General features: G+C 42.3%; 1 protein-coding gene across 7 annotated transcripts in view; it reads right to left on the bottom strand.

Annotated features, from left to right (window-relative positions):
- Positions 1-27,218, bottom strand: part of nav2a (neuron navigator 2a) — a 160,393-nt gene that overhangs the window by 46,480 nt on the left and 86,695 nt on the right. For 5 of the 7 annotated variants that reach the window (XM_086026738.1, XM_086026737.1, XM_086026735.1 and 2 more), the window contains 9 exons: positions 23,484-23,601; positions 18,833-18,885; positions 13,307-13,379; positions 12,067-12,313; positions 11,797-11,853; positions 9,039-9,172; positions 1,485-2,661; positions 405-496; positions 234-342 (listed from right to left, as the gene is read on the bottom strand). In XM_086026738.1, coding sequence (XP_085882864.1) covers positions 234-342; positions 405-496; positions 1,485-2,661; positions 9,039-9,172; positions 11,797-11,853; positions 12,067-12,313; positions 13,307-13,379; positions 18,833-18,885; positions 23,484-23,601 — 2,060 coding nt within the window. Of the gene's footprint in view, positions 1-233; positions 343-404; positions 497-1,484; positions 2,662-7,289; positions 7,355-9,038; positions 9,173-11,796; positions 11,854-12,066; positions 12,314-13,306; positions 13,380-18,832; positions 18,886-23,483; positions 23,602-27,218 lie in introns of those variants that run through there. The other 2 variants (XM_086026736.1, XM_086026740.1) reach the window with 2 other exon arrangements.

Genomic DNA, 27,218 nt, shown 5'->3' on the forward strand with positions numbered 1-27,218 from the left:
AACTCAGTAGATCAACAACTCATAGCTGTTAGCTAAAAGGAGCTAACTTGTATCACCAGACATTAGCTTCGACATAACATGCTCCAACCCTGCTAGCACGTTTTGTTTCAGTAAAACACCGCTATGCGCTCAACACAAAAAGCTACATGAAAGGAAAGACAACCTCTAGTCAAATACAATTTAATAAAAGCCTTGGATTTGTCGCGTAGCTAGCGTAACTAGCAGTCGCGTACCTATGTGTGACCTGAGTCCCTCGCAGGCTGGACATGGTCTCCTCCAAGTTCTGGCGCAGGTCCGCAATGTTTTTAACAGTCCGCAACCGCCTTGTCTCTGGGTCTTCACCTGCGGATGACAAGCTCAGCACATTGCAAAACCAAACGGCTGCGGTGAAAGTGCTCACCAACCTGAAAGGTCCTCGATGGAGGGTTGGTTGTTCTTGTTGAAGGTAACATCCCCACCTGAGCTGCTCAAAACTCCCTCGCCGTCAGTTTGAGATCTTCAGGAACATATGGAATCAAATGCGCAAAATCCACCATTGTGAATTACTGTGAATTGGCGACCCCGGCATTTTCAGTAAAGAGGGGATAAACCCGATTAAGAATTAAATCTGCCGTGTTTCCCGTCTTGTGACCGATATGAGTAGCTTAGCCCCAAATGCCAGTCAAGTGGATCTCTGAAAGATGCATCAGACCTTTGACTTTCCCCAGCAGCGCTGTTCTCGTCTAATTCTGATTAAAGCGGAAATCAACCCAAATATATATTTTTTCAAGAATGTGTTCCCAGCAGCACACTGGTTGAGAATCACTGCGGTAGACATTTATCCTGTTTAATAATTAACTTGAATGTTGTTGAAAGGCGTCATGAGGTATTGCTTTTAGATCATGGCCGCTGCGCGATGACGTCGCTTCCGTATGACACACACTAACAGGACTACAACTCCCAGACAACCTTTCGAACGTCCTTCTTCAGATTAACACCAAAATAAATACATTTAAAGGCACATTTAAAATCAACCCCAAACGATCCATGTATTGAATTAATTGCCAAAGATGACAACAAAGGAAATTTTCGATATAATGGTTAATTTCAGTTAGTTTAGAAATGTAAAATGTAGTTTCAGTTCTTTTTTTTTTTTTTTTTTTTTTTTTTGCATTATCGTGTTTTTTTGTAATGTTTAACGAAAACATTTTTTCAATTTTAGTTTCAGTTTTTTCGTTAGTTTTCGTCAACACATTTGCAGTAAGAATTTTTGGTGGCGGGGAGCAGAGAATACAACGGGGCTCAAGTTTTGTTGTCTCATTCAAAAATGACTTGTTCAAACCAACAAATATTTTGAGTGAACGCAATATATGCGCCACCCACTACGGCGCAAACCGCCATTTTCAACACGTGTTTTATTTCAAATACCCAAACTAGCCTAGCCCGCCAATGTCCATATTTACGCCACGTGCGGCAGAGTTAGCAGCGCGCAAAATGAGACTCACCTGTACATGAACGGTGCCACGGTGGCCATATTGGGGTGGCTGTGGTGCTGTTGGGTCTGAGGTAGCTGCACGCTGACTGTGTTGCTGGCCGTGCTCTGTGTGTTGCTTCCTCCTGGCACAGGGGTAGAGCCAGTCTTCCCTTCTGGAGCGTGCAGGTTGGAGGTAGCGCTTTTGCTGTCCTTTTCCGACTGACCTCGGTGCATGGCCGGACCGGCGCCTAGCCTCATGCTTCGTGGTCTCTCCCCGGCCTCTTTAGTCCCCACTGAGGAGGCTTTCCCCCCAATTCCCGGGATTTTGCCTCCTGGCTTTGGTATTCCGCTGTGTGCAGAGGCGGAGCTCTCCTTTTTGGCAACTTTACTCCCTTTGGGAATGAAGCTGGCGATTTTTGAGGTCTTTTTGTTTGAGCCGTCCACGTCTCCACCAACAGGTGCCGTTTCCTCCTTCGGCTCCTCTCCCCTGAGTTCCGTCCTGTCCTGCATGGAGAGACGTTTCCCGACTTCCTTCCCTTTCTCCTTCTCCTTCCCCCGCTCCTTGTCTTTTTCGGGGCCTTTGGCGGAGCTCTTTTTGGCAGTCAGAGCCCTGCTGAAAGTGCGCTGGGCAATGCCTCTCAAGGCAAGTTTGGGGCTGCTGGCAGTAGTGGCGACATTAGTACCTGCTGAGGGAGCGGCTCCATTAGTGGCCCCGTTCATTCCCGGCCGGAGGTTGCCGTCATCTTCCTCAAGGGGGTCGGTGTTTGAGCCGGTCTCTGCTCTCTCCACCTGCATGCCGGGCGCGGCATTGTCACTCTGGGCACTTAGTCCATTGGACGAGGAGGAGGATTTAGAGCCTCCCCTGCTATTAAAGAGCTTAAGCTTCTCTAGCATTGACTTTTGCGTGACAACTTTAGGAGGCGCTTCCGATGCCAAAGTAGCCTTACAGGAGGTCTCCTTCTCCTGCTTTGTTGACTGCATGGCGGAGGAGGGAGCTTGGGAGGCGTGCTTGGAGCTCATGGACTTGCTCCTCCAGGGCTTGCTGTTGCTGCCGGGGTGGGGAATGGCGGTTGAGGAAGCCGAAGAGGTGGGCAGAATCAGGGCGGAGGTGGCGGGGATGCTGGCGGAGGAGCTGACAGTCACCGAAGGCAACGCCACATTCTCATTTGTCGTCACCGAAGGCTGTGAGGCCATTCCCTCCGAGGAATCTGCCAAAAAAAAAACAAAAAAAACATGTCATTCATAAATATAGACAGGTGGAGCTGTGCAGGACTCACATTGGAAGAGTAAGTGTGGATGGGATTCTCAGGAGACAAAACCAGATGCCGAATGACAGTTTTATTTCACCCCCACTCATACTATCCTTATATGGCTTGGAGGTGCCCTGAGCTGGTGCTGCCAAATATGCCATTATTTCCCTTTGAGCAAGCCACCAAAACTGTTAAAACCCCCTTTACACTAACAATGACAGAATCCCATCACAGACTGTTTAAAAAAAAAAAACAACAACGAGGAGCAGTCTCAAGTGCTTTAAAGTCCGGCCAAGCAGGCTGAGTCGAAGAGCAGCGTTGCTGCCCTTACTAGGCTTGCACTTATATGGACTGCTTTTGTTCAGCATCTCTCAGTGCTCCCTTCTGTTCTCGCCCGATCGTTTGAAAAAGTCGTAAGGAGATTAAAGACTTCAGGAAGAATGGAAAACTTTGACATGAGCAGTGTCTATAGAGTAAACAAAGTCCAAAGTCCAGTCAACTGCTGTTGCAAATGTATCATGTAAGAAAGAAAGTATGGACGGATCCGCATTCGGGGATAGGGGGGGGTTTGGTGCTCAACTCAGCTGCCTCTCAACTTACCCAGAGCTGCCGTAGAAAGAAAATAGCTGCAATCTCTTGGCTGAGAGAAAGAAAGTGTCCCGAGGGCTGCACAGGTCGTCTTTATGTGTGCGCAGGGCTGAGCTACGAGTGGCAGCAACATTTGAATATTCAAACACCAACGGACAGCCAGAGGGAGGGAGTGTTGACTATAATCATTCATAACAGCTCCAGTGCAGTATGCAGTTGGCTGTACGTCTTGTTTTGCGTGAATACGCGCACTCACACACGCTGCTATTAAGTCAGCATTTGTACAATGCACTAAACACTTGGCCTATTTCTTTATCTACTATTCATCCGACTCTCTTGTTCTTTTTATTTTTACACAGCTTTTATTCGCCCTAATTGGAAATAGGCACACACTCGGTAGCTTCCCTCCCATCCTCTGTTTAGCATTTAGTGAGAGCAGCCCGAAACAATGCAGCCATTTGGAAGTGTTCACGGCCCAATTAGCCATGCTAGCAGTTAGCGGTAGTGAAAGTGGGTCAGGTTGCTAATCGGTGGCGTCCCACTGGAAGCGGCTGAATGAGAGGAGCACACGCTGTGATGATGGAGCAAAGGCACTGGAAAGCCAGGTTCGGATGAGTGAAACTTTGATGTGGGTCAAATGGCTCGGTCTGCGCTCTCCATGAATGGGCTGATCTCGGAGCCGGAGTCATAGAGGAGCTGTGGACATTGGGTCAAATGGCTGTTGTCATGACCCAAGCCAGTGTCAAGCAGCCAAGTATAGAGAGCGCACGCCAGTGGTCAACACGCTTGGTCGAACGCGCATTGCATCATAAACTGAATCAAAAAGTCAATACCAATTTGGATTAAAGTTTCCAGATAAGGGTCACGTGACACAAGGAAACGACGGTAGCGATGACGCTAAATTAAAGCAACACCGCGTAAGTATTCGACTTTGATAAAATATTTTCATAACTCTTCTGATGAAACATCGACTTGCAAGTGGTGCAATGGTCTCATTGTTATGGCCTGAGGGGGTCTGTATCACTTTTACTGGCACTAGGCAACTTTGAGGAGGAAAACAAAAACCCTGCCGCACCACAAAAAAAAAAAAAAAAAAAAAAAACTACAGGTGTGTCGACTGCTTCACGGCATATGTCACTTCCCTCCTTTCCCTATTCGTTACAAAGACAAAACATCGTTATATTATATTATTTGGACACAATTCGATTCACTAGATCATCGTCGTTCATCCTAAACAGCCACCGGAAACAGAAATGCAATTCAGTCCAATTGCAGGCGAGTGAGAGCTCCGGATTTCACGACAGTACACTGTGCTGCGCCGCTGGCGCTCAAGGGAAATATGGTTGACTTCACTCAAAACACTACCACTTTTGTCCATAAGGCGCCGCCATAATCAATGAAAACTTAAGGTTATACAGTGTTGCTTTTAAAGCTGTTTATTCAATGAAACAGTTGGTTGCAAGAAAGTTCACTCTCAGCGGGAGGCCCGTGGTAATCTAATCTGTTTCTGTCCTGCCGCATTTGGATAAACCATCTTTATATTACAAGCGTAAATTAGTGTGAGGAAGCATCCGCCCACCCCACCAAAACTAAAAACAAACAAAGAATGTCTGCAACATGCCCAAAGAATGCGTCAGTGACCTCATGACCCTGTGCAGCTTTGGGGCAAATGCTAGAAACAAACGGCTCACTACGCCAAGACATGCTGAAAGAATGACAACTCAACATCTTAAATAGAGCAGTCATTAGAAATTAAAATAAAGTGTTGAAAGTGACAGCGGAGGGGTAGTTTGGCGCAAAGCAGCAAACATGTCTCACAGTCCAGCAGGCCTATCCTCCCACGACCTCCCGATAACATCACGACATTTCAAAAAGCACTTTTCTCTGACCTCTTGTCTCACGCAATGCGTCTCTGTGTGCTAAAACCGCGTCGTTTCATCCAAGTGTCAACATGCTCAAGCATGCGATTGTTAACCGTGAGGATTCACCGTGCTGTGAACGGCAACTTCAAACACTTGAAAGTGTATCATCTCCAAATCGTACCGAGGTTGATGGCCGGACTAACTGCAGGCTTTGGAATTGTGTGACCGCTGTTGCACGCAAGCAATAAATGCATTCGAGTCAGCGTCGGCTGACAGTGTTTCGATGTCAGAGGCGGCCGGAGGCAGTAAGCTACAGTCTTTTGGTCATTTAGTGACCAATGCTGGTCACACACTATTTAGATGTACTATTCAAACATACATACTTTATATAGAAGGACGAAAAAGGTGGGGAGAAGATTTTTCACCAATTCAACAATTAATCCATCCTCAAGTTAATCGACAATACAAGTTAATCGACAATTATTTTGATAATCGATTAAAGCTGAAATCAACTCAAATATATATATATATATTTTTTTCAAGAATATGTTTCCAGCAGGCCCACTAGTTGAAACACGGCATTCTGATTAATATTGCGTTTGTGGAATGTGAGTTAAGCAGCAAAATCCACCCCTCTTTTGCCATCTCAGGGGGCGGCCATTTTGTCACGGCTCATCTTCAGAAAACAGGTGATTGGTCGTTATCTGAGTCCTGATTGTCTCACAGTTGTGATGTCATTTTCAGTCGACAGAAGTAACAAAATGGCCGCCCCCAGAGATGGCTAAAAACGAGTGGATTAACTTTTTCTGCCAGACATTTTCAGACCCTCTTTTACTCTAACGTTTGAAAAAATTAAAAAAAATATATAAATAAATTCTTGGGATTGAATGGCCGGACTATGAAAAGACAAATAAATACGTCAATGGCAGTAAATGAGTTAATGGTTTAGAGCAATGAACTTAAACCGGTCCAGCTTCTCTAACTTCAACCTTAACAGTTAATAGTCAGTGATTTTAAAGCAAAATGAATTTGTATCCGATTAATCGATGGAATCATTGATTCTAAAAACACTCGATAGTGACGGCCCTACCTGACACATACAGGAAGTGAAAATGAAAGAATAGTGCAACAAGCCTTGTGCGTCCACTATACCAAGAAAACTACCAACCGGATTTCGGTGTGTCTCTGGCACACTCTTCCGCACCAAATCCATCCAAGCAAGCCTTTATGAACCCTGCTTGAGTCACAGTCTGGCCGGAACCCCAAATTATCCAAGCTAAAAGTTTAAATCATAGCAAACTGTTATGATAATGAATTAAGACTGACTCAGTTATCCATCGCCACCCCAAATGATGAATTCCATTTGCCAACTGCCTTTCGGCGGACATAACAAGGCTTGAGATTGCAGGTGCTCGCTTACTCGTCACGATTTCAGATTCCCGCTCGCCCTCCCCCTCTCTCACCGCTCAGTTATTGTGCCCCCAAAAGTGAGAGGGACAGGCAGCCTTTGTGCGAAGTCGGAAAAAAACTTTGAAGAGTTTCTCCACATGAATAAACTCAAACAGTGATGTTACAGCCCATCAAGGCGGCTATTCATTGTGCAAGGGAAACCGCTTGACAAATTAAGACACACGCACACGCATGCACAAACGCATGGGCGCACATCAGCGTGCGCTTACGCAAACACAACACAAGCTGCTCTTTGTCGCCCAAGACCCTTTTGTCACTTTTGTGTTCGTGCGGTGTGGAGAAGACTCAGACCGGCCACTTTCGCTTGCGCATCGCCGCAAGGTAAGTGACTCTATTCTGGTGTCGGAGCCAATGTCACGGAGCTGAAACGGACACCCAAATACAAGCTGCCGGTTTACTTTGCCATCTTAACATGCAACACTTCATAACATCTACGTGTGGAGAATATACAGCTATATTCATTTTTTTTTTTTTTTTTTTTTTTTAAATATATATTTTGTTTCATGCTCTCCCCACACATAAATCACAAACGTTTCAACAAACCAGTAAAACTGACTCAACCTGTTGCCAACAATCCAAACTTAAAAGAAAAAAAACAAAAAAACATCTGTTTCCCGTGAACTTTCGGTAAGAATTTGAACTTTCTGCAAGTTTAAGTGAACCAACCTCATGAGTGCTGCAAGATGTCCAAGAAGAGCAGAGAGAGGATGGGCAGCAAAGTGCCAAACCACGGCCAGACATCCTCAGGCTGAGAGGGGTGACCTGCTATGCTAAGGGGGAGGGGCTTGGCATCATGTCAAGGTGGAGGAGCAAAGGGAGGGAGGAGGTAGGGGGGGGGCAAGTCCAACCAGTGATTACCATCCTATGTGCTGCCAATCAAAGCTGCTGCTCTCACAAACGCCGACACAAGTTCATGGAGGATTTTCCACAACTTAAAAGTTTAATTTGGCTTATTTCCACCGCCATTCTATTCTGCAGTGCTTTTCACACTCAATTAAAACCTTTGGGTGACGTGAACATGTTTTCTGGGAAAGCCTCAAACCACCAAACCGTGTGTCATATGTTCATAACCAGACCACCAGAATGAGGAAAAGCATTCACTAACTTTTTATCTCAATATACTGTATGATTCCACTACACAATATTGTATATGTACGGACACACCATCTTCACCTGACCTCCTGCGCGACAGCACACGCAGGAGGTCCTCCGGTTACGAACCAGTTCCGTTCCCACGCTAGCGACGTAACCCGAATTTCCCCGTGAATCGGAGCTAACCCGGAATTAACCGGACAGAACGCTGCTTTGTGATTACCGTAGCCTCCATAGGGGCTGAACCCTTCACGTGGTCTAAAATTCTGGCTTTGTCCTTAATAATGGTGGGGCCATGATGTGGAAAAAGAGGGTGGAAAAAGGTGTGGGTACCAAGAAAATTACAGAGCACAAACACTCTATGGGGCTGGAGACAAAATGGTGGACGAGACTCAGCGTAACCCGAGGACCTCCTGTACATACATAGTACACACTTTTGATCACTTTGATGAACTGTGTTGCTGATGTGAACAATCAGAAGCTCTGTCTAATGCAGGGTAATGACTTTAAACTGTTAGCACTAACAGAGTCTATATAAAGCCTTGGCCTAGTGAGTGGCCATAGAACCTATTTAAAGACGGGTCCAACAGAATGTACCGTAATGAAAAGCCCACTCACTGCAGCAGCATCAATGTGTCGACTGTTGAACAAGTACAATTAGACCAAAGGAGTTTGGAATCACACAATAACACCAAAAAGCAAATGTTTTTAAATTTCATGCTTGGGTTTTAGCTACCCAACGCCGAGACATCATTCTACTGTATTACAGGTATTGAATACAATTTTAAGTGCAAGTCAACCCCAAAATGTTCTTTACAAGAATATGTTCTATACCGGCCCACTAGTCTAAACATGACTCATATTGCGTTTGTGGAATATGAGTTAAGAAGCGAAATCCACCCGTTTTTGTCTATCTCAGGGGGCGGCCATTTTGTAACTTTCTGTCGACTGAAAATGGCATCACAGTTGCTCAGGTAACGGCCAATCGGGGCTCAGCTTCAGAAAACAGGTGAGCCGTGATCGGTCGTCACCTGAGCAACTGTGATGTCATTTTCAGTCGACGGTTGGTGACAAAATGGCCGCCCCCGGAGATGGCTAAAAACAGGTCGATTTTGCTGGTTAACTCATATTCCACAAATGCAATATTAATCAGAAAACCGTGTTTAGACTAGTGGGGGTGCATAGAAAATATTATTTTAAAGAGCATTTTGGGGTTGATTTTACTTTAAATTGATATCTCACTGTAATGACACACAATCAGAGCGACTCAAACGAAAAACGAGCCATGTCAATGCTTGTGGACGCGCAGTACGTGACGCCGACCTTTGTTCAACTGTGAGCTGGCTTTGGTCTTGTCATTGAAGGCCTGACTGCGTCTGTTCCCAGCACTGCTGACCGGGCCTCGTGGAGTGATGTCACCGCCTGCAGTGGACACCCTCGTCGAGGGGCCGGGAAGTCTGTTGAGGACCGAATAAGGACGGAAAAAATGAGGTTAATTGGAGAAATGAGTCAACAAGTTTGCAAATCCAATTATTTGTTTATCGTCGTCAATCCTGGTGATACAGGCAATGCAAAACCCCAAAATCATTATAAAGACAAGCAACGGTGATAATTCTATTATATTTTTACCAGTGCTGTCAAGCAATTAAATTTTAAAAACTAATTAATCGCAACATTTTCTATAATTGATCACGATTAATCGTATTTTTCAATTTTACAATTTTTTACAAATTTTAGAACTGACATTTACTTGAGTAAAATCGTGGCATTAACGTGGGGAAAAAATAAAAATATATTTTGATTCAAACGCTGTTCGAATAGCTTTCTTTGATCCTTGAATACAATACTTTTCCTGGGAAATACAACTGTTGAATGATACACCAAAGGCGTCCAACTAATAGGGTATTGGAATTTGGCTTTGCAAATTGCGCAAATGATTTTGGATTTCTCCAATGAGCCATCGAGCACAATAGTCCGTCTTTGCGACAGTGACTCTCCTCAAAGTTTGGCTGCAAAGTGAGCAGAGGTGTGCTACACCAGGAAGTAAATAAAACTGAGTTAACTGAGATTCATTCTTTTAATGCATTATAAAATGTAAATTAATCTCCATAGTTAATGCTTTAACTTTAACTGCCTTAATTTTTACATGTAATAAATGGAAAGAAAACATGTTTGCCTTGTGCAGATACTATAGAGTTTAAAATCCTTTGAATAAAAAATTCAGGGGATCCTGTTGTCTTAATAATGCAAAAAGCAGTGTAAGCATGTGCCTACTCATTCAGAACCAAACAAGGATTTTACGTAGTGTACCTTTATTATGGCGAATGGAAACGCGTTCTGTTTTTTTTTCTTTTTTTGGGGTAGGTTGTTTGCATTTAATCAAAAGCTTCGCTCTTTTCTTTCCACACTAAAAATAAACAAGACCTGTGTGGTCACAGTTTCTGGCACATCTATATCAAAAGGTAGGTGGCACTCTTGTCTTCCAATTTATCGAAGCAAGCGCACACAAGGACTTAATGAAATAATAATTCATCATGGCGACATCATTCTGAGACTGTCAGGATGATGCTGATAAGCGGTTTATACATAATAATAAAACTCTCATTTCCGACCTGCCTTTCAGTTTGACTGGACAAAGACTCTACTTGCGAGGTAAACAAGCTAAGCATAAACGGTGCAATCTGAAACCATCTAACTTTAACTATTTCAGGATGGAGCAATTGCAAAACAAATACAATGTACAAAGAATGTAAAATAATTATTGTTAATTCTGATTCAATTTTTTGCCATATTTCATTTAAACACAGAAAAAAACCCAATGATGACCAACAGTGCATCAAATCATTCCCCCAAATTGCAAATGTGTTGGTAAAAATGTTGCCCTGAGTGTGAAGCTTTTTCTCTGAAATACACACAGCAGTGAATTAATTTAGAATGCTTTTGATGTAGTTAAGATTCTTCTAGAAATAAGAACACATATTGAGAGCAACAAAATAAAAATCTTAGTCTTGTAGTCCCACATATGCACCAGAAGATGGAGTAATTGCAACGGTAGAGGGAGCCGATTGTTCAGGGTGCAGGTGCAAGGCAAACTCAATGAGGGATGGGCAACATGCAAAAAAAGAGAGAAAAAAACCCAAAACTATTCTATAACACTGCCGAACACGCAGATTCAAATGCGCAAACCAGAATCTGCTTTTGAATGACACATCCCATGGATGCGCATTCCAAACACAGTCGTCTCTGTTAATTATTTACGCTGCATTATATTGCAGCTTGCGAACCCAACCACCCCCAACGCCCGCCACCGCAAGCGCACACACACACGCACAATTATTCAAGGGTTATCTAAAGGTCTTCCACAGCCCATTTAGCAAGCTGGCCAAATGAGGCATGCTGCTAGACAGACTGAGGAGTCCCAAAATGTAGCCCCGAGGTTTCACTTCTAGCAGCTTAACACTAGCAATCATGCATTCTAGATGGTGCTGCTGGTAGAGACTGCCCTTCACCGGAGACAAGGAAGTAAGAAAAAAATCTCACCGGGGCAACCCAAACATATTTTTTTCAAGAATATGTTCCCAGCAGGCCCACTGGTTAAAACACAACATTGCGATTAATTTTGCGTTTGTGGCATATAAGTTAAACAGCAAAATGCACTCGTTTTTAGCCATCTCTGGCGGCGGCCATTTTGTCATTTCTGTCGACTGAAAATGACATCACACCTGCTCACAACGACCAATCACGGCTGACCTGTTTTCTGAATCTGAGCCGTGATTGGTCGTCGTGAGCAGTTGCGATGTTATTTTCAGTCGACAGAAGACAAAATGGCCGCCCCCGGAGATGGTTAAAAACGAGTGGATTAACACTTATTCCACAAACGCAACATTTATCAGACTGCCCTGTTTCAACTAGTGGGCTTGCATAGAACATATTCTTGAAAAAAAAAATAGGTTTGCGTTGACTTTCTTTTTAATTAGGGGCAATGACCATGCTACTTTTCCCCGAAACCGGGCTGATTAGGAGGTGAGGGAGAGGAAAGAGAGGTTGAGCAAGGACACACAAGAGTGCAATGGAGGCTAACCTAGAGGTCTTTTTCTGACCAAGGGAAAACTTGAGTAGTTTACTCTGAGAGCCAATCCTAGAGGAGAAGAAAAGAGATATGCGAGAGAGAAAGAGAGGTCAGGTCCACATTTAAAAAATGCAAGAAGTGTGATCAGGAAGAGAGTTATGACAACATGATGGACTTGGATGAAGACGGAGAAATTGTAGCCATTCACCCGCTTTCAATACTATGGATTTTATGTGAAGAGAATTTTGGACCTCACTGACGTCAGTGACCCTCAAGCCTCACCTGGACTGCATCTCGGCCTGTGCTGCTTTCTGGGCTGCGGGGGCAGGAGTCCCATGCGTAGACTGGCTGAGCTGAGCCGGAGCACTGCTCTGCTGGCTCAGGGGAGGGTGCGGGCTCCGAAGCTGGGCCGAAGGGGCAAGGGCAGGCTGGGGGTTGTGCCTCTGGTACTGCTGCTGTTGCTGCTGTTTGAACCGGGACAGGCTGAAGAACAGGCCGAGGATGGCTTTTAGATTGCCATTACGGATCTCTGGTTGGGGGGGGGGTCAAAATGACAGAAAAATGTGCCACATTGAAATACTGCAAGATGTCATTTCATTTCACAAAATCAATTCAAAAGTGTTCATAAATGGCCAGATGGCTAAACGTAAATCTGCATACATCATCTCCGTTTAAAATGACCATAGTGTTTTATACTGGGCAGCCTCAACCAACATCAGCAGACAGAGTGGCTTGGTATAAAATCGCTGTTTGTTTTGTGCCGGCAGAGCATTGATCTAGTCTATACATTACAGTACTTCTAAAAAATATTGGTACCTTCCATTATAACTTGCGCTGTAAGCATTTTTCATCAGAACTGAAAGACGAATATTCATTTCACCCTGGGCAATTTAGTCAATGAAACTTTCCGTATGAAATTAGCCAATGAGACGGATCAGCTGTTCTGTTTAGCTAGTTATCCATATCACCACTTGTCTGCGGTTCCTGATTTATGACACGACTACATTTGTCCACGGTGTAGATTGTTGAATCGTATGCATACATCGATATCTTAGCTTTCTTTGGGATCAGTTGTAATTCGTTAGTAAAAATGGGGAAAAGCAATGGACCTAAACAACTACCCTGTGGCACCCCAAAATCAATTACTTTGACCTCTGACAAACAAAGACCGTCTCTTTTCTGTTTGTCAAATTGCTCGCTAGCCATATGATTGCATTCTCGGTAAAACATACCATTCCAATTTATGTAACAAAACTAAAGATGGGGAATAAAAAGGCGACGCTGTACTCATCCAACCCACCCAAAATGTGCTTCGAATGAGAACAATATGACTTCTCTTCGGGCATCAGAGCGCCCCCAGTGGTTAGCAGGTTAGCTGATATTTGGGTTCAAAACCGTGCTGGAAAAACTAAAACCTGGGCGCCGGACTAACATTTAAACTTGGACGTCAAATGGTCGCTGCTCTTCCAAACTGTTTAATTTACTACCCACAAGTAAAAAGTGGAAAGTGGAGGCATCTTACCTTCTGCAGACAATCCCTGAGTGTTGACTCCTTTGGCTGCCAGAAAACTGAGGCAGGCGTCAATGTTCTCAATCTGTATAAGGAGACACACACATGCACGCGCGCAACTGTGAGAAACTGAACTGTAAAACTGGAGTCTCACATCCAATCTTTGGGTGGCGTAGAAAAACACTTCGCCATTCAGCCAGGGGCAGTCAACCCTCAGTCAGAAAATATGACTCTTAAACAGAAACTTTTCAATAAACCACATTCAAACCGCAGTAGCAAATCCCACAATGAATGGAGAAAGAAAAAAAAAAAAAAAAAGAACAAACTAGCAAGATAATGCTACCAAGTACATGTGTTTGTGAGTCTTTGCCTAGCACCAACAGACACCTTCTGAAACTTCTGATTGCTTTCATTTCAAAATAAAAGCAGCTATTTCGGTATAAATCAAAAAAATTGCTACAACTACAGTAGACCTCATCATACTCATAACAGTGTTGGGATCCTACGGATTCACCTATATGCAGATGTTTTTTCCCCAATATTTATAAAAATAAAAATATTTTGGGGGGCCGGGCCAAACCCCATTTTTCGCGAAAAACACGTATTATCCGTTTATCCTCGCTCGTTCAAGATTTTTTTCTTTTTTTCCCCCCCAATAAATTTATAATGAACATTGCTCTTTCACTAATCACTGGCTGGCCGGCTCCCTCCCCCCCTGCGAATAGCGGGGGTCCACTATACAGTGACGAAGCCAAGCGGCAAAACTACTGCAAGAGCCAAATCACAAATTAACGCACACACACCCACACACACTTTGCTGGCCTTTGTAATCACAGAATGAACCATAAAACAAATACTATGAGTCACAGCAAGTGATCCTGGTGTGATCAAAGTTTACCAACTGTAGTTTTCACCAGGCGAACACCACGTGCACAAAAAAAAAAAAAAAAAAAGACACAATCAACAACACTCAGTTGCTTTCTGAGTTGTAGTGCTCCAGACAGTTTATATGTGACAAAAGCAATAATGGAGAAGTGGACGTTTAAAAACATTTTGCAGTATGACGTAGTAGCTGCTCGATTATCCCAAAAATATGAATCATGATTATTTTTGGTAATAATTAAAATCAGGATTATTCAAACAATCTTTATTTTTTTTGGGGAAAATGTTCAAACGTACAAAATGTAATTTCGGCACCATTCTTCCTGTCTGGGGAAAATTCAGTTCAGCAAATCAATATTGGTGACAAAGTTTACATTACGCCTACACAATACACTTCCAAAATATAAACATGTTGCATTAACCAATTGCCTGACTTCGATACCATCCTATGGTGACTTACTTATAGTAGTGTGTAGTCTGTGTGTGTGTAACATATGAAATATGCTTCTGAGTGGGAAATGCTGGTGGGCTTGGGGCTCCCGACTGAGTTGAAACTATAATGTAACCCATGTCGTCAGTCTGTGACCTCTGACTCCAGAGCAGCTGTTTGAAGGGCTGACATATGCTGTCTGTAGAAGTGACCCGGGTCGGAGCAGGAGGAATGCACAATATGAACCAACTGAAGAAATACTGACGACGGTTGACAAAAAAAAAAAAAAAAAAAAATGCTCGTTTAGAATGCCAAATGGCTGAACCCCTCTCAAACGATCGAATAAGCCAGCAGCCCCGCAGGATATGCATCATTATGATACCCCGACATAAATACCAGGCCTGTCTAACGTCACACTTCTAGATATAAATATCTCTGCAGCTAGAAAAAAAATGAAAAAGGAAACACTATCGGGATCTGTATATATATTAGGGATGTAACGATTCAGTCAAGCCCCGATTTGATTCGATTTTCAGTTGCCGATCTTCTATTGGATTAGATTTTTTTCCAAAATCGCTACCATGCGCTAGTGTGGTGCTGCAACCATCCACAAACGCAATACGCAATGATGTTTGGTCCAAGCGCTTAATTTGATATACACATTCAAAATTTGATATTTTGGTTTGGAATGGAAAAAAAAAAAATATATATATATATATAATCGAACTGATTAATCGAATGATAATCGAATAATCAGTTTGAATTGATTTTTTATCGATTTTTGATTCATCGTTACATCCCTAACATATATAGATGTATACGTGCAGTATATATAAACACACATGAACTATCATTCCCTTCCACACACCACACACGAGGTACACCTGAACAAGCCGACGAGGTCCTTCCCAAAAACTAAATAACAAATGTGAACGTCAAAGATGTGTATTACTAAAATCGTTTTCGTATCACCCCTTGATGTTTACAAAACATCACCACCAACCTGTAAATTCCCAGTCATCACTTTGCAACCTTCACTGCCCCGACAACAGACAAAGACGAGGATGTGTCGCCGCTAGCCAAAAACAATGCGCAGACTTCGAATGACAATGCACAGAAGCGTTAGTTCAACTCAGAGACACATTCCTCACCTTTGCACAAAGTGAAACACATTTATCTTCATTTAGCATACCTTGAAGGGCGTTTTGGTCTGTCTTTGTGTTTTATCAAGTCAAACAAATCAACACATTATGTTCATTCCACCTGTGTGGTTCTGGCTCAGTACAATACTTCTTTTTCTTGCTTGCAGGCCTCGAAGTAATTTATTGTCAGGTCTCTTAGGTATACTGGGCAAAAAAACAAAACAAAAAAATCTTAGGTTGCAACTTTCAATCGTTTATTAATATAGGCTTAGATCTCTATGTATTGTAATATTCATCCTACTCCGGCTTCCTCACACAATCCAGAAACATGCATGGGCTCCATCTCACCGGCAACCCTAATGAGGAAAAGTGGTAAATAAAACAAACAGCTGTCTGGATCCTCCCAAGATTCTTTGCTTTGATCAAACTGAAGTTTGTGGAAGGACCTTTCTAGTTTTTACACGTTACATTTTCTCTTCCTAGACGCCTCCAAATATTTTTTGCCTTATGGATTTTCGCTTCTAAGATTTATGCTTTTGTCCTTTTAACTAACGAATGGAATAACTTCAAATACACTCTAAGACATCGTTACTCGATAATAAATAAAAGGCAGGTGGCTGCTTTCATATCCGATGTTCAGGACAGTACACGCTGCATGTTTTTGTGCGTACATTCTGTGTGTTTTTTTTGTCACCTCAACACTTGGCTTCGAGCTGAAGAATTACAGGCCTACCGTGGGCGGCAACGGAACGACCCGCTGATGGGGCTCCGTTCAACCAAGATGTGACAGTTGCAAAAACTTCAGCTTGGAAAGCCAGCATGACGATGATTTAGTGTAAGAAAGGGATCAGAGTGAAGCCGTTTATCAAATTGACCGAACATAATTCCGTGTGTATTCATTTCGAGAGGGAGAGATTAAGCTAAGTGTTGGTAATTGGCAGTCGCTTTTAAAGCTTTTGAGGGCTCAAGCCCCCTGAGCAATGACATCAAGTGCAGCCATCGTGGCCCTTTTGCCAAGCGCCAATTACAGCTGCCGACGAAACCCTTAAATTGAGCGTGTGTGCGCGCGCGCGCGCGCGTGTGTTGTGTTAGCTCGATTTTGATACAGTTTGAACTGCAGTTACACATAGCCTGGACTTTCTTCACAAAACGATGACAAATGGGCTGTTGACTGGTTACAGCCAACAACCAAAACATCCATTCATGGACATTCAGAACACAATCCCACACTGACATAAATACATATTTGGAGCTAAAAGTATTTTACACTATTTTTGTAGAAGCTAGCTAGTTAGCAGTTACTCGCTGGTACACGGAGCATGAAAAGCCACCAAGCAGTTTTTCAAATGATGCCGGTGGCTTTCTATAGATGCCATAATCATCTCAAAGAGTCTAGTGGCATCCTTATCTAGAGACTGGTTGAGAGTTATCCACTAGCCCATGTGCCACAGCGCTACAAAGTTTTGCAAAAAAGATATATTTTTGTTGTTTTTTTTGCACAATCCTACCAACGGTATGTATCCTATTATTTACCGTTTACAGTGTCAAAATGGGCTGTGCAATTAATCGAAATTCAATTACAATTCCGATTATTACACTCGACGATTGCAAAATTGGCTTAATCGTTAAAAAAAAAAACGATTATTAATATGCGTTTGTATCCAACGCACTGTTTGTTTACACAAGGAAATCATACGCGAATTTATACATTTGCACCTTTCATTTTGTAATAACTCATTTTATAAATTTCATTTGGAACTTACATAATTAAAGTGTTTCAAGGAAATGTATTTGCCTTTATATTTTTTTCACATTTAAACATTTACTTGTTTTGTATCAAAAATGAAATGATGGTTTGAATAATTGTGATTTCAATTATTACCAAAATAATCTTGATTCATATTTTTTTTTCATACTCGAGCAGCCCTAGTCTGCAGTTAAAAGGACATTGTAAAAAATAAAATGGTGGTTGCCAACAACATTTGCCCTGCTATGTATGGATTATGTTGAAAGAAGCTATATTTAACAGAATATGGTTGCTGTCATGTTTAATTATGTTCCGCGGTCAACTACCAGCATTTAGCACGAGCTAGCTTGGTGAACATTCTGCTTTATTTCATTGGCCTCAATCTTTTAAAAGACATTTAAAAGACATTTCCACATTAAAACATCAGGTTTGATCACAACGCAAAGTGAATAACACAGCGATAATAATAATAATAATAATAAAAATACGTGTACAAGACGCGCTGAAACGTGAAACGTGCAGTAGATTCATATATATAGGGATTAATATAAGACGAATAAATTGATTATGTGAGGATAAAAGAATTCAACTTTAAGAGGCTGATTGTAATGTTGATGTTAATTGCAATGACACAAAGGGCTGTAACTTGACATACATAAATAGAACAACAAGGAGATTTGAGCTATAAGATACCGCTCCGGGATAACTATAGATAGAGTCACACGTACGTGTGCGCATTTCAATGACAAAGAGGGCGTAGGGATCAGCTGTGCTTTTGCCCCCTTTTCAGTTGCTAACTATGGAGGTGTGTGTGCATGCGTGCCTGCGTGTGTTTGTGCGCGTCCCTCTCTGGTGCTTTGAGAGGCTTCAGTAGTCTGGCCGCTGGCCAAAAATAGCCCCCTCAGCTGGCACACTGGCCCAATTTATGACCCATCGCATGCGGCCGAGGGGAAGGCCCGCCTCGGGACACCCGCATCATTTCCCCGCCCGGGACTCCAAAACTGCAAAAATGCTGAAATCTCACTTGGAGCGTCTTAAATGTCATCGCGAGCAAACTATAAAACTGCGGCCCACAAGCATTCCTGCTCGGACTTGATAGACTCGAGACGGGAGGAATGTTCTTCCCCCGGCAAGAACAAAACTCAAATCAACGCTACCTTTTTTTTTTTTTATTGCCTGGGCCTTTTGTTTTAATGGCCCCGCAGCCTTCAAAACCGCGAAAGGATAACATTGACCGACCGATCCCCAAAATGAAGTGCATACTTTCTCGCGAACGCTCTCACGCGAGCAGGTGAATTTCACAGTGCTCTGCCAAAGCGAACCAAAAGATCACTTACCATCTGAGAGCGGCTCTTGGGGCAGCCATTGATGTCATCAATCTTCTCATTGGCTGAGGACGGACAGAGAGAAAGAGGAGGCAGAGACAGAGAAGTCAAAGGAGAGAATCAAAGGCACGTTCAAGTGTTTATAATCCGCGGTGAAGATGTCCATGTGCCCCCACTAGACACTAGTCTAGCTGAGTGAGGAGAGCAGCGGTGCTCCAGCTGATGACTCTGACCCCCCTCCTCGCCTCCCCCGCCCGCTGGGACTTGAAACTCTATCTGGCCGAAGCAAATGTGAATGGGGCTTGCCGAGGAAGGGAGCGCTGCGCTGCCGCCTTCTCGGCGGGGGGGGGGGCGGGGGCGTGTGATGTCAGGGATTCCTCCTGTCCATTAAAGACTCAGCCGGCGGCAGCTGAGACAGGGCCATCAGCTCCGCGTTGACAACTGCGCCAACAGCGCAGCATGCGCAAGGGCGGCCACTTAGGAAATCACCTACATGCCACCTACCCTGCGGGAAGTATGCGCCTTCCTGGCACTGAATTATGGAAGTTTGAATACATAAAAGAAGGCCGACCCACGGACGACCCACGGCCTTCTATGTAACTTCCATAAACTTCCATAATTCAGTGGCATTAGCACGTAAAAAGATTCTGACAGTTGAGGAGAAAAATTCAAAGTGTTATCTTCAAAAAGAGACCAAAACTATGCCGATACTCCAAATGGTTCGAGTACAGCCTCAAATTTACTTTGGTGCACCTTTCGTTCAGGTAAAACTGCCAGGTGGAATTCCAAAGAGCTACTAGTGGTTCTCAACTGTTTTTTATTGATATACCCGCCGTGAATTTTTTTTTTTTTTCAGCCAAGTACCCCCAAACTAGCGCAAAACAAGTACACTCGTTGAAACAAAGCATTCTGATAAATATTGCGGTTGTGGAATATAAATTAATCCACCTGTTTTTAGCCATCTCAGGCGGCGGCCATTTTGTCATTTCTGTCGATTAAAAATGACATCACAACTACTCGGGGCTCAGATAACGACCAATCAGCGCTGACCTGTTTTCCGAAGCTGAGCCGTGATTGGTCGTTATCTGAGCCCAGAGTAATTGTGATGTCGTTTTCAGTTGACAGAAGTGACAAAATGGCCGCCCCCTGAGATGGCTAAAAACAGGAGGATCTTTGTCATTCTTGGTGGCAAGGAGGCAGCTGTTGTGATCAAGCTTCTTTTTTTTTTTTTTTTTTTTGCATTGCAGCTACTTTTTAAACAGATTTTAAAATCTCAAGTACCCCCTTCTCGCCCATCGAAGATCTCGTGGTCACAAGCTTCACGTATCCTCACGTCTTCTTTGTTTAACCAGTTGATAGACTGGTCTCAATACATGCTGTCACTTTTCATACCGAATTTCTTTGTGCAGAAACACATAGGTATGAAAGCTTCAATCACTCACACAATAAACTGCTACACCCTTATAGACGCTCTATTTTATAGCCACGGACACAGTTTGATACATGCTTAGTCAGCATTATACTGCTTGCTTTCATTTTGTGCGCCGTAAGTACAGAACATGAGCACTGCCAAGGGCCTAATGGTGATGCTACCGGGTCATGAGACAGTGATTAATCGTGTAATACACACTGAGCCCCTTGTACGAATTTTTTTTTTTTTTTAGCAAAGTGCAAGCGAAAAAATAGTCACGGTCCTACCAAAGAAGAGGTCATACTGTCAACTGTCACACGCAACACCGGGAAAGACTTTAGGAGCACGGGAATCAGAGTACCATTCCACAGTGCCGTCAACAATAGCTCATAGGAACTGAAGAATATGCAGAATAGGTTTGACAAGAAATGGTTTCAGTTGGTCGGTAGGAGGCAAATTCACCTTCGGTAAATATCAGCGTGACTCTTTCAAAGACAAACGACAGCTCCATTTTTGCCTGCGTTGTGTGGTGTGAGGTTACAGCGGACAAGAGACACAAGAAGAAGAACGAGTCAGCAGTTGTTTGTAGTTTCTGTTGTGTAGATGGGTGTAGGGCTGCTCGATTATGGAAAAAATATGAATCATGATAGTTTTGGTAGTCACTGAAATCACGATTATTCAAACGATCATTTATTTTTTTGGGTACAAAACAAGAAAATGTTTAAAAATATAGAGACAAATACATGTAAATAAGTTCCTTTTGGACCAAACAAGACTAGTTATTGTAAATATTATTATTATTTTTTAAAAAGATGCAAATGTATACATTCAAGTATGATTTCCTTGTGTAAACAAACATTGTTTGGTGCATTGGATAGAAATGAATTTTAATAATCGTTTTTTTACGATTATGCCAATTTTGTAATCGTGGAGCGTGATAATCATAATCGTAATTGAATTTCGATTAATTGCAAAGCCCTCGATGGGTGTCGTTATCATCGTGCTTGCGGTACACAGCATGCGCAAAAGGCTTTCAAAGGCTGTATTAAATGTCTCTTGGTGAGTTTAATGGTCTAAATTCTAGATTCTTTCATGGTCTGACAAATTAATGCGAGTAAGGAAATAAGCTGGATCAATGTCGGAAGGTAATATATGGGCTAAAGCACTGAAGTCTTCTAAACTGATAAAAAAAAAAAAATTCTGCATGAAATGCATTTTTTTTTTTAATTGTCTTGGAAATGTTTGTGGAAGGATAGAAAAAAATGCATTTTGTTGTGATGACTGAATTGTGTGTCTGTTTGTCCAAAACTGTTCTGTAAGTATTATGAATTCCAGCCCTTTATCTGCACAAGCAACCGAGTCACCATTACTTGACTGCTTTTAACTCATTCCCTGCCATTGACGGATTTACTCGTATTTTCACAGTCCAGCCATTCAATCCCAGGAATTTATTCGTATCTTCTTTCAAATGTTTTCAAACGTTAGGGTAAAAAAGGGTCTGGCAGTGAATGAGTTAATAATAACTGAATTAAGGAAATTACGAATGCAGAGGGAACAACTGCATGTTACTGTAAGAGCAACTACAATATATTCTTGGAATCATTGGGATTTCTTAAACAAGAATAACCATATGCACAGCCAAAATGATTCGTCATGCAAAGAGAGCTCCCGAAGCAAGCCACATAAAATTGCAGTAGGCAAACAGCGGACCCGATTCTCCGCTCTGCTTGCGAGTCTGTTCAAAGCTTTAAAAGAAGAATCACATGCAGACTCTAGCCAAAGAATGACACTCTTTCTTTTCTGTGAGCAATTGAGTCCAATAAATCATACGAAATATCCATTCAAATGCTGCGCTACGGTCAGCTGGCGCTGGCCTACTTCAGACTGGATGCTGGCGGCAGACAAAATGACAGTCAGGAGCGATGGATGAACCGACAGGACTGACGCAGACATGGAACGGGGGTGAAGGTCAAAAGAAGAATGCAACAACTCATTTTCACAGACAGAAGGAGCGTGTAAACACATCTTGCAGTTAGTAAAGCCTTTACACTGGTCCCAATCAGCTACAAAATAGATTTTAAAATCCTGCTACTGGTCTATAAATCACCGAATGGTTTGGGTCCTGAATACATAAAAGAAATGCTGCTTGAGTAGAAACCCAGTACGGCTTGAGGTCCCTGGATTCGGGTCGATTAGTGGAGCCCAGATTTTAAAGTAAACATAGTGAGGCGGCATTTAGCTGTTATGCTGCACACAAATGGAAAAAGCTGCCAATAGAAGTGAAGTCAGCCCCAGGTGCAATTGCTTTTAAATCAAGGTTAAAAACGGTGCTTTTTCACGTATATTTTATAAAGGTCTTTTAAAGAGGAAGTCAACCCAAACATTTTTTTCAATAATATGTTCTATGCAGTCCCACAACTTGAAACAACTTGAATCGTTGGGGGCGGCCATTTTGTCACTTCTGTGACATCACAACTGCTCAGGGCTCAGGTAACGACCAATCACGGCTCAGCTTTAGAAAACAGGTGAGCTGTGATGCCTGCGTGGAACATATTCTTGAAAAAAAATGTTTGGCTTGACTTCGCCATTAAGCATTAAAATCAATTTCACTGCAGTGATTTTAGAACGTTACTTTTTATTCCTTTACGTTGCTTTTAACTCATTCACTGCCAGACATTTTCAGACCCTCTTTTATTCTAATGTTTGAAAAAAATTGAAAAAAAGAATAGTTCCCGGGATTGAATGGTTGGACTGTGAAAAGACTAGTAAATTCGTCAATGGCAGTGAATGAGTTAAATGCCTTTAAATATTTTGTTTGTAAATGCTGGGAATGTACATTTTTGCAATACTTCAGAGCAAGATCATTTTGTTCTGTCTGCTTTGCCTTTGAATGTCTTTTTTAGGTGTTGTTGTTTAGGTTGTGTGGTTGTGTAGAAAATGCGATGTATAAAATGAATAAAACTGCCTTGCCTTAACTCATTCACTGCCATTGACGAATATACTTGTCTTTTCACAGTCCAGCCATTCAATCCCAGGAATTTATTTATATTTTTTTCCCAATTTTTTTCAAATGGTTAGGGTAAAAGAGGGTCTGAAAATGTCTGGCAGTGAATGAGTTAATAGTACACTCCCTCCACACGGATTTTAACCTTTGAAGGGTATCATTTCCTCAATGTTTACAAAGAGCAACATTGCAGTGCGAAACCAAATCAATCCAATTTCTTTCAGCAATTGAAAAGTTGTCTCTCTTACCTACGACCTGGATGATCTCAGCAAGCAGCACTCCATCTGCAACGTCCGTCTGAAGGTCCTTGATCAGACGCTTGTGACCTGACTTGGCAAGGTAGTGGTTGGCCCAGTCTGTGTAGATCTGCCGGCGGACACACACAAGCGACACAACTGCTCAAACGCTCACTTATTATGAGCCAACAAAAACAAACAAAAAGAACCCATCCCGAGAGGGGGCACGAATCGGTCACATCCTGCATGTCTTTCAAACTCCATTAACACTTGAAAACTACTTTAGGTATAAATGGTGGAAACAGTTTTATGACGCTAATAAAATAACAACACGGTTGTATTGAGCGGAGAGTAGCCTTCTCTCTTTTGTTTGGAGCCCGATCTGGCATATATTTGCGTGGTAGCTATTCAAATTGGGGCCATTGTGCTTAGCCAGGGCATTCATCTTGGAGCACACGGCGGCCGCTTTCAATGGGCCGCGCTGACATCACTCTCGGGGGACAAAAAAAGGGACCCTTCACTGCCTGGAGGGAGGAGGGGAGGGGGCAAAGCAAGCATCTGAATAATCTGAATAGCGTCCTTCATAATTAGTCGCCAAACTCACTTTTTCCATTTATTATCGTTATTTTTATCAATGGAAGATTTTTTCCACAGTTTTGGGATTTAAAAAGGACACAGCAAAGCTTGAGGAAAAGTACTGAGCATCATACCAAACTATTTCAACAAACAGCACATTTGGATGTGCTTGTACACTGTTAAAAAAAAAAAAAAAAAAGTTGTTTGAAATCAACATTTCAAGGCAACAAAAAAAAAGTTGTATGAAATTAAAATTTCAAGGCAACAGAACTAATTCCTATTTTCTCCCCCTCAATTTAAAGATTTAATGTGGAAATCAACTGAAACATATTTTTTTCGAGAATATGTTCCCAGCAGGCCCACTAGTTGAAACACGGCATTTTGATAAATATTGCGTTTGTGGAATTAGAGTTAATCCACTTGTTTTTAGCCATCTCGGAGGGCGGCCATTTTGTCACTTCTGTCGACTGAAAATGACATCACAACTGCTCAGGTAACGACCAATCACGGCTCAGCTTCAGAAAACAGGTCAGCCGTGATTGGTCGTTACCTGAGCTCTGAGTAATTGTGATGTCATTTTCAGTCGACAGAAGTGACAAAATGGTTGCCCCAAGAAATGGCTAAAACGAGTGGATTAACTCTTATTCCGCAATATTTATCGTAATGCTTTGTTTCAACTAGTGGGCTTGCATTGAACATATTCTTGAAAAAAATATGTTTGGGTTGCCTTCTTTTTTAAGTAAAAAGAACCCAGCAAATTGATTTGGAGCAAACAACTTGCTTGTGTTGTTGGGCTAACGAACCCAGTTTGCCATAAATGTCAGTCATTTATATTTCAAAGTTGTTGTAAATTAAATGACCCAAACATTAGCCCAAAGAATACAAGTTGCATTTTGTCAGTGTATTACATCTTCATTTGTGCCATTACTAGTACAGTACACAGCAGTCTCAAAGCACGTCTCACCCACAAGTCTAACAAACTTGATGCTCTCTCCATCTGCACAATATAATGCATGAAATTGCCATTAATTTTCTATATACAGTCACACTGCATTGCTTGTTAAAAACAGACAGTTTTATGAATGAGATGCTCTACTTTGTTGCTCCCATTTTCGCATGAAGTCAGATGACATCCAAGCAATCTGTCATGTTTGAGTGACCTGATATCAGTAAACAGTGAAGAGTTCAGGGAGAAGGAAAGAGTACATTTTGTGCACAGGTGTAACAGTCCCGTAATGATTAGAAATTCTGAAATAAGTCCTCCTTGGCTTTACAATAAGATCACAGGGAAGGAAATACACTTCTATTACTGTTGTAGCAAAATCCACCCGTTTTTAACCATCTCAGGGGGTGGCCATTTTGTCACTTCTGTCGACTGAAAATGACATCACAACTGCTCAGGGCTCAGGTAACGACCAATCACGGCTCAACTTCAGAAAACAGGTGAGCTGTGATTGGTTTTCTGAGCCCTGAGCAGTTGTGATGTCATTTTCAGTCGACAGAAGTGACAAAATGGCCACCCCCTGAGATGGTTAAAAACAGGTGGATTTTGCTATACTGTATTCCATAAACACAATATTAATCAGAATGTCCTGTTTCAATTAGTGGGCCTGCACAGAACATATTCTTGAAAAAAATATGTTTTGGTTGACTTCCATTTTAAGATATCGAGTAGTCATTGAGGCTGCCGATACTAGACACCGATACTTAAGGCAAAAAAATATATATAACATTCTGATATCGATTAAGTCCTCCTCGGCAGTAGTTGGCGCTACACTGCAGCAGGTTGACACATCGGCGAATCATCATCTGCGTTAGAAAGAAAGGTATTTGTTCACAGTTTTTTTTGCCATTGTGTTAAATGAAATTTTACACATCAAAAGTACTAGAGTACTCAAAGAGCGAGTACTTGTACTAGTATCGGCCTGAACAAAAAGTGGTATCAAGCATCCTTATTTAAAATAACGACCAGTTAGCAGGTTATACCGTACTGGTTTAACCTGATCCCTCTCGTGGAACGCTTCTATGGCTTTGCCCTCAATGAACCTCGGTAGAAGCTAGCATTTTGTGATTCCTTTCTTTCATCTGTAATTCAAGTCTACAGAGCTGAATGAGTGCAGCAATTGAAGGCTTATGTGGCCACAGAAAACGCACAGTGATGCATGTGACACGATTCCGAGCCTTATTTTGCGGTGTTTACACTGTAAACAGAGCCACCGTGTTACTCATCAGATGAATCAGTGCTGCGGTGATGGCGCACAACAGGTGTGCACTTCAAAGCAGCTCGCATGTTGCATGCACGCACACTCATCGCGCTTTATTGCGGTACAAGACCACATTTTACACACACAACCCATCAGAACGACGTTTCAATCGTAACAGCTTGGTAAAAAAAAGGCTTGAGTGGCATGCGGGGTAAGATAAATCCTTCACTGCAGGATTAAGCTCACTGCTTTCAATTCACACACTCAGCTTCTCATAGAGCAAACGAAGTCCAGTGTTCACGAGCCAGTGTGTGTGAGTTGGCTTCCTTTGAAGTAGGTTCAGGATGCTAAATTGAGGGGGCGAGTTGTAATTAAAAATGAGGTGAAATGGGTAGATGTCAGTCAAGGAGTAAGAAAACACAGGAGGGTCACATTGCCGGGGGGGGGGGGGGGACAAAAGCACGGCCTAGCTGAGGGGTTTAAAAAAATGGAGGGAAGAGGGCAAGTCACAACATTTGGCTTTTAAACCTCTGTTGAGTATTGCTTGAGACATGGCGAGAGATGTCGCCGGCAGTAGATGACAAAAGTATTACGTCATTTTTTACATTCATGGTTGAACATAAGATGACATCAGAAAGAAATGTTAATTGACTATAAACCAGGTGGGGCTCTGAGGACTGCAGACTCGTGTCAATTGGTGGAGCCCTGAGGTCAAAGCAAATATGGTGAAGCAGCATTTAGCTGTTATGTCGAATGCAAATTCAATCAACATAGGTGAAGTCAACCCCATGTGAAAATGCTTTTAAATCTGGGTTAAAAACTGTTAAAAATAAATAAATAAATGTCCATACCTATGGTGTTAGCAATTTTAAAATCAATTTTTCTAAAATGTTGTTTCAGTAAGCTACTTTTTATTTCTTTACTTTGCTTTTAAAAGTATTTTACTCTATTTTGGGTAGATGCTTTT

Source organism: Filicampus tigris, chromosome 3 (genome assembly GCF_054856515.1).
Source record: "Filicampus tigris isolate MCC_2025a chromosome 3, RoL_Ftig_1.0, whole genome shotgun sequence".
In the NCBI taxonomy this organism is placed as follows: domain Eukaryota; kingdom Metazoa; phylum Chordata; class Actinopteri; order Syngnathiformes; family Syngnathidae; genus Filicampus; species Filicampus tigris.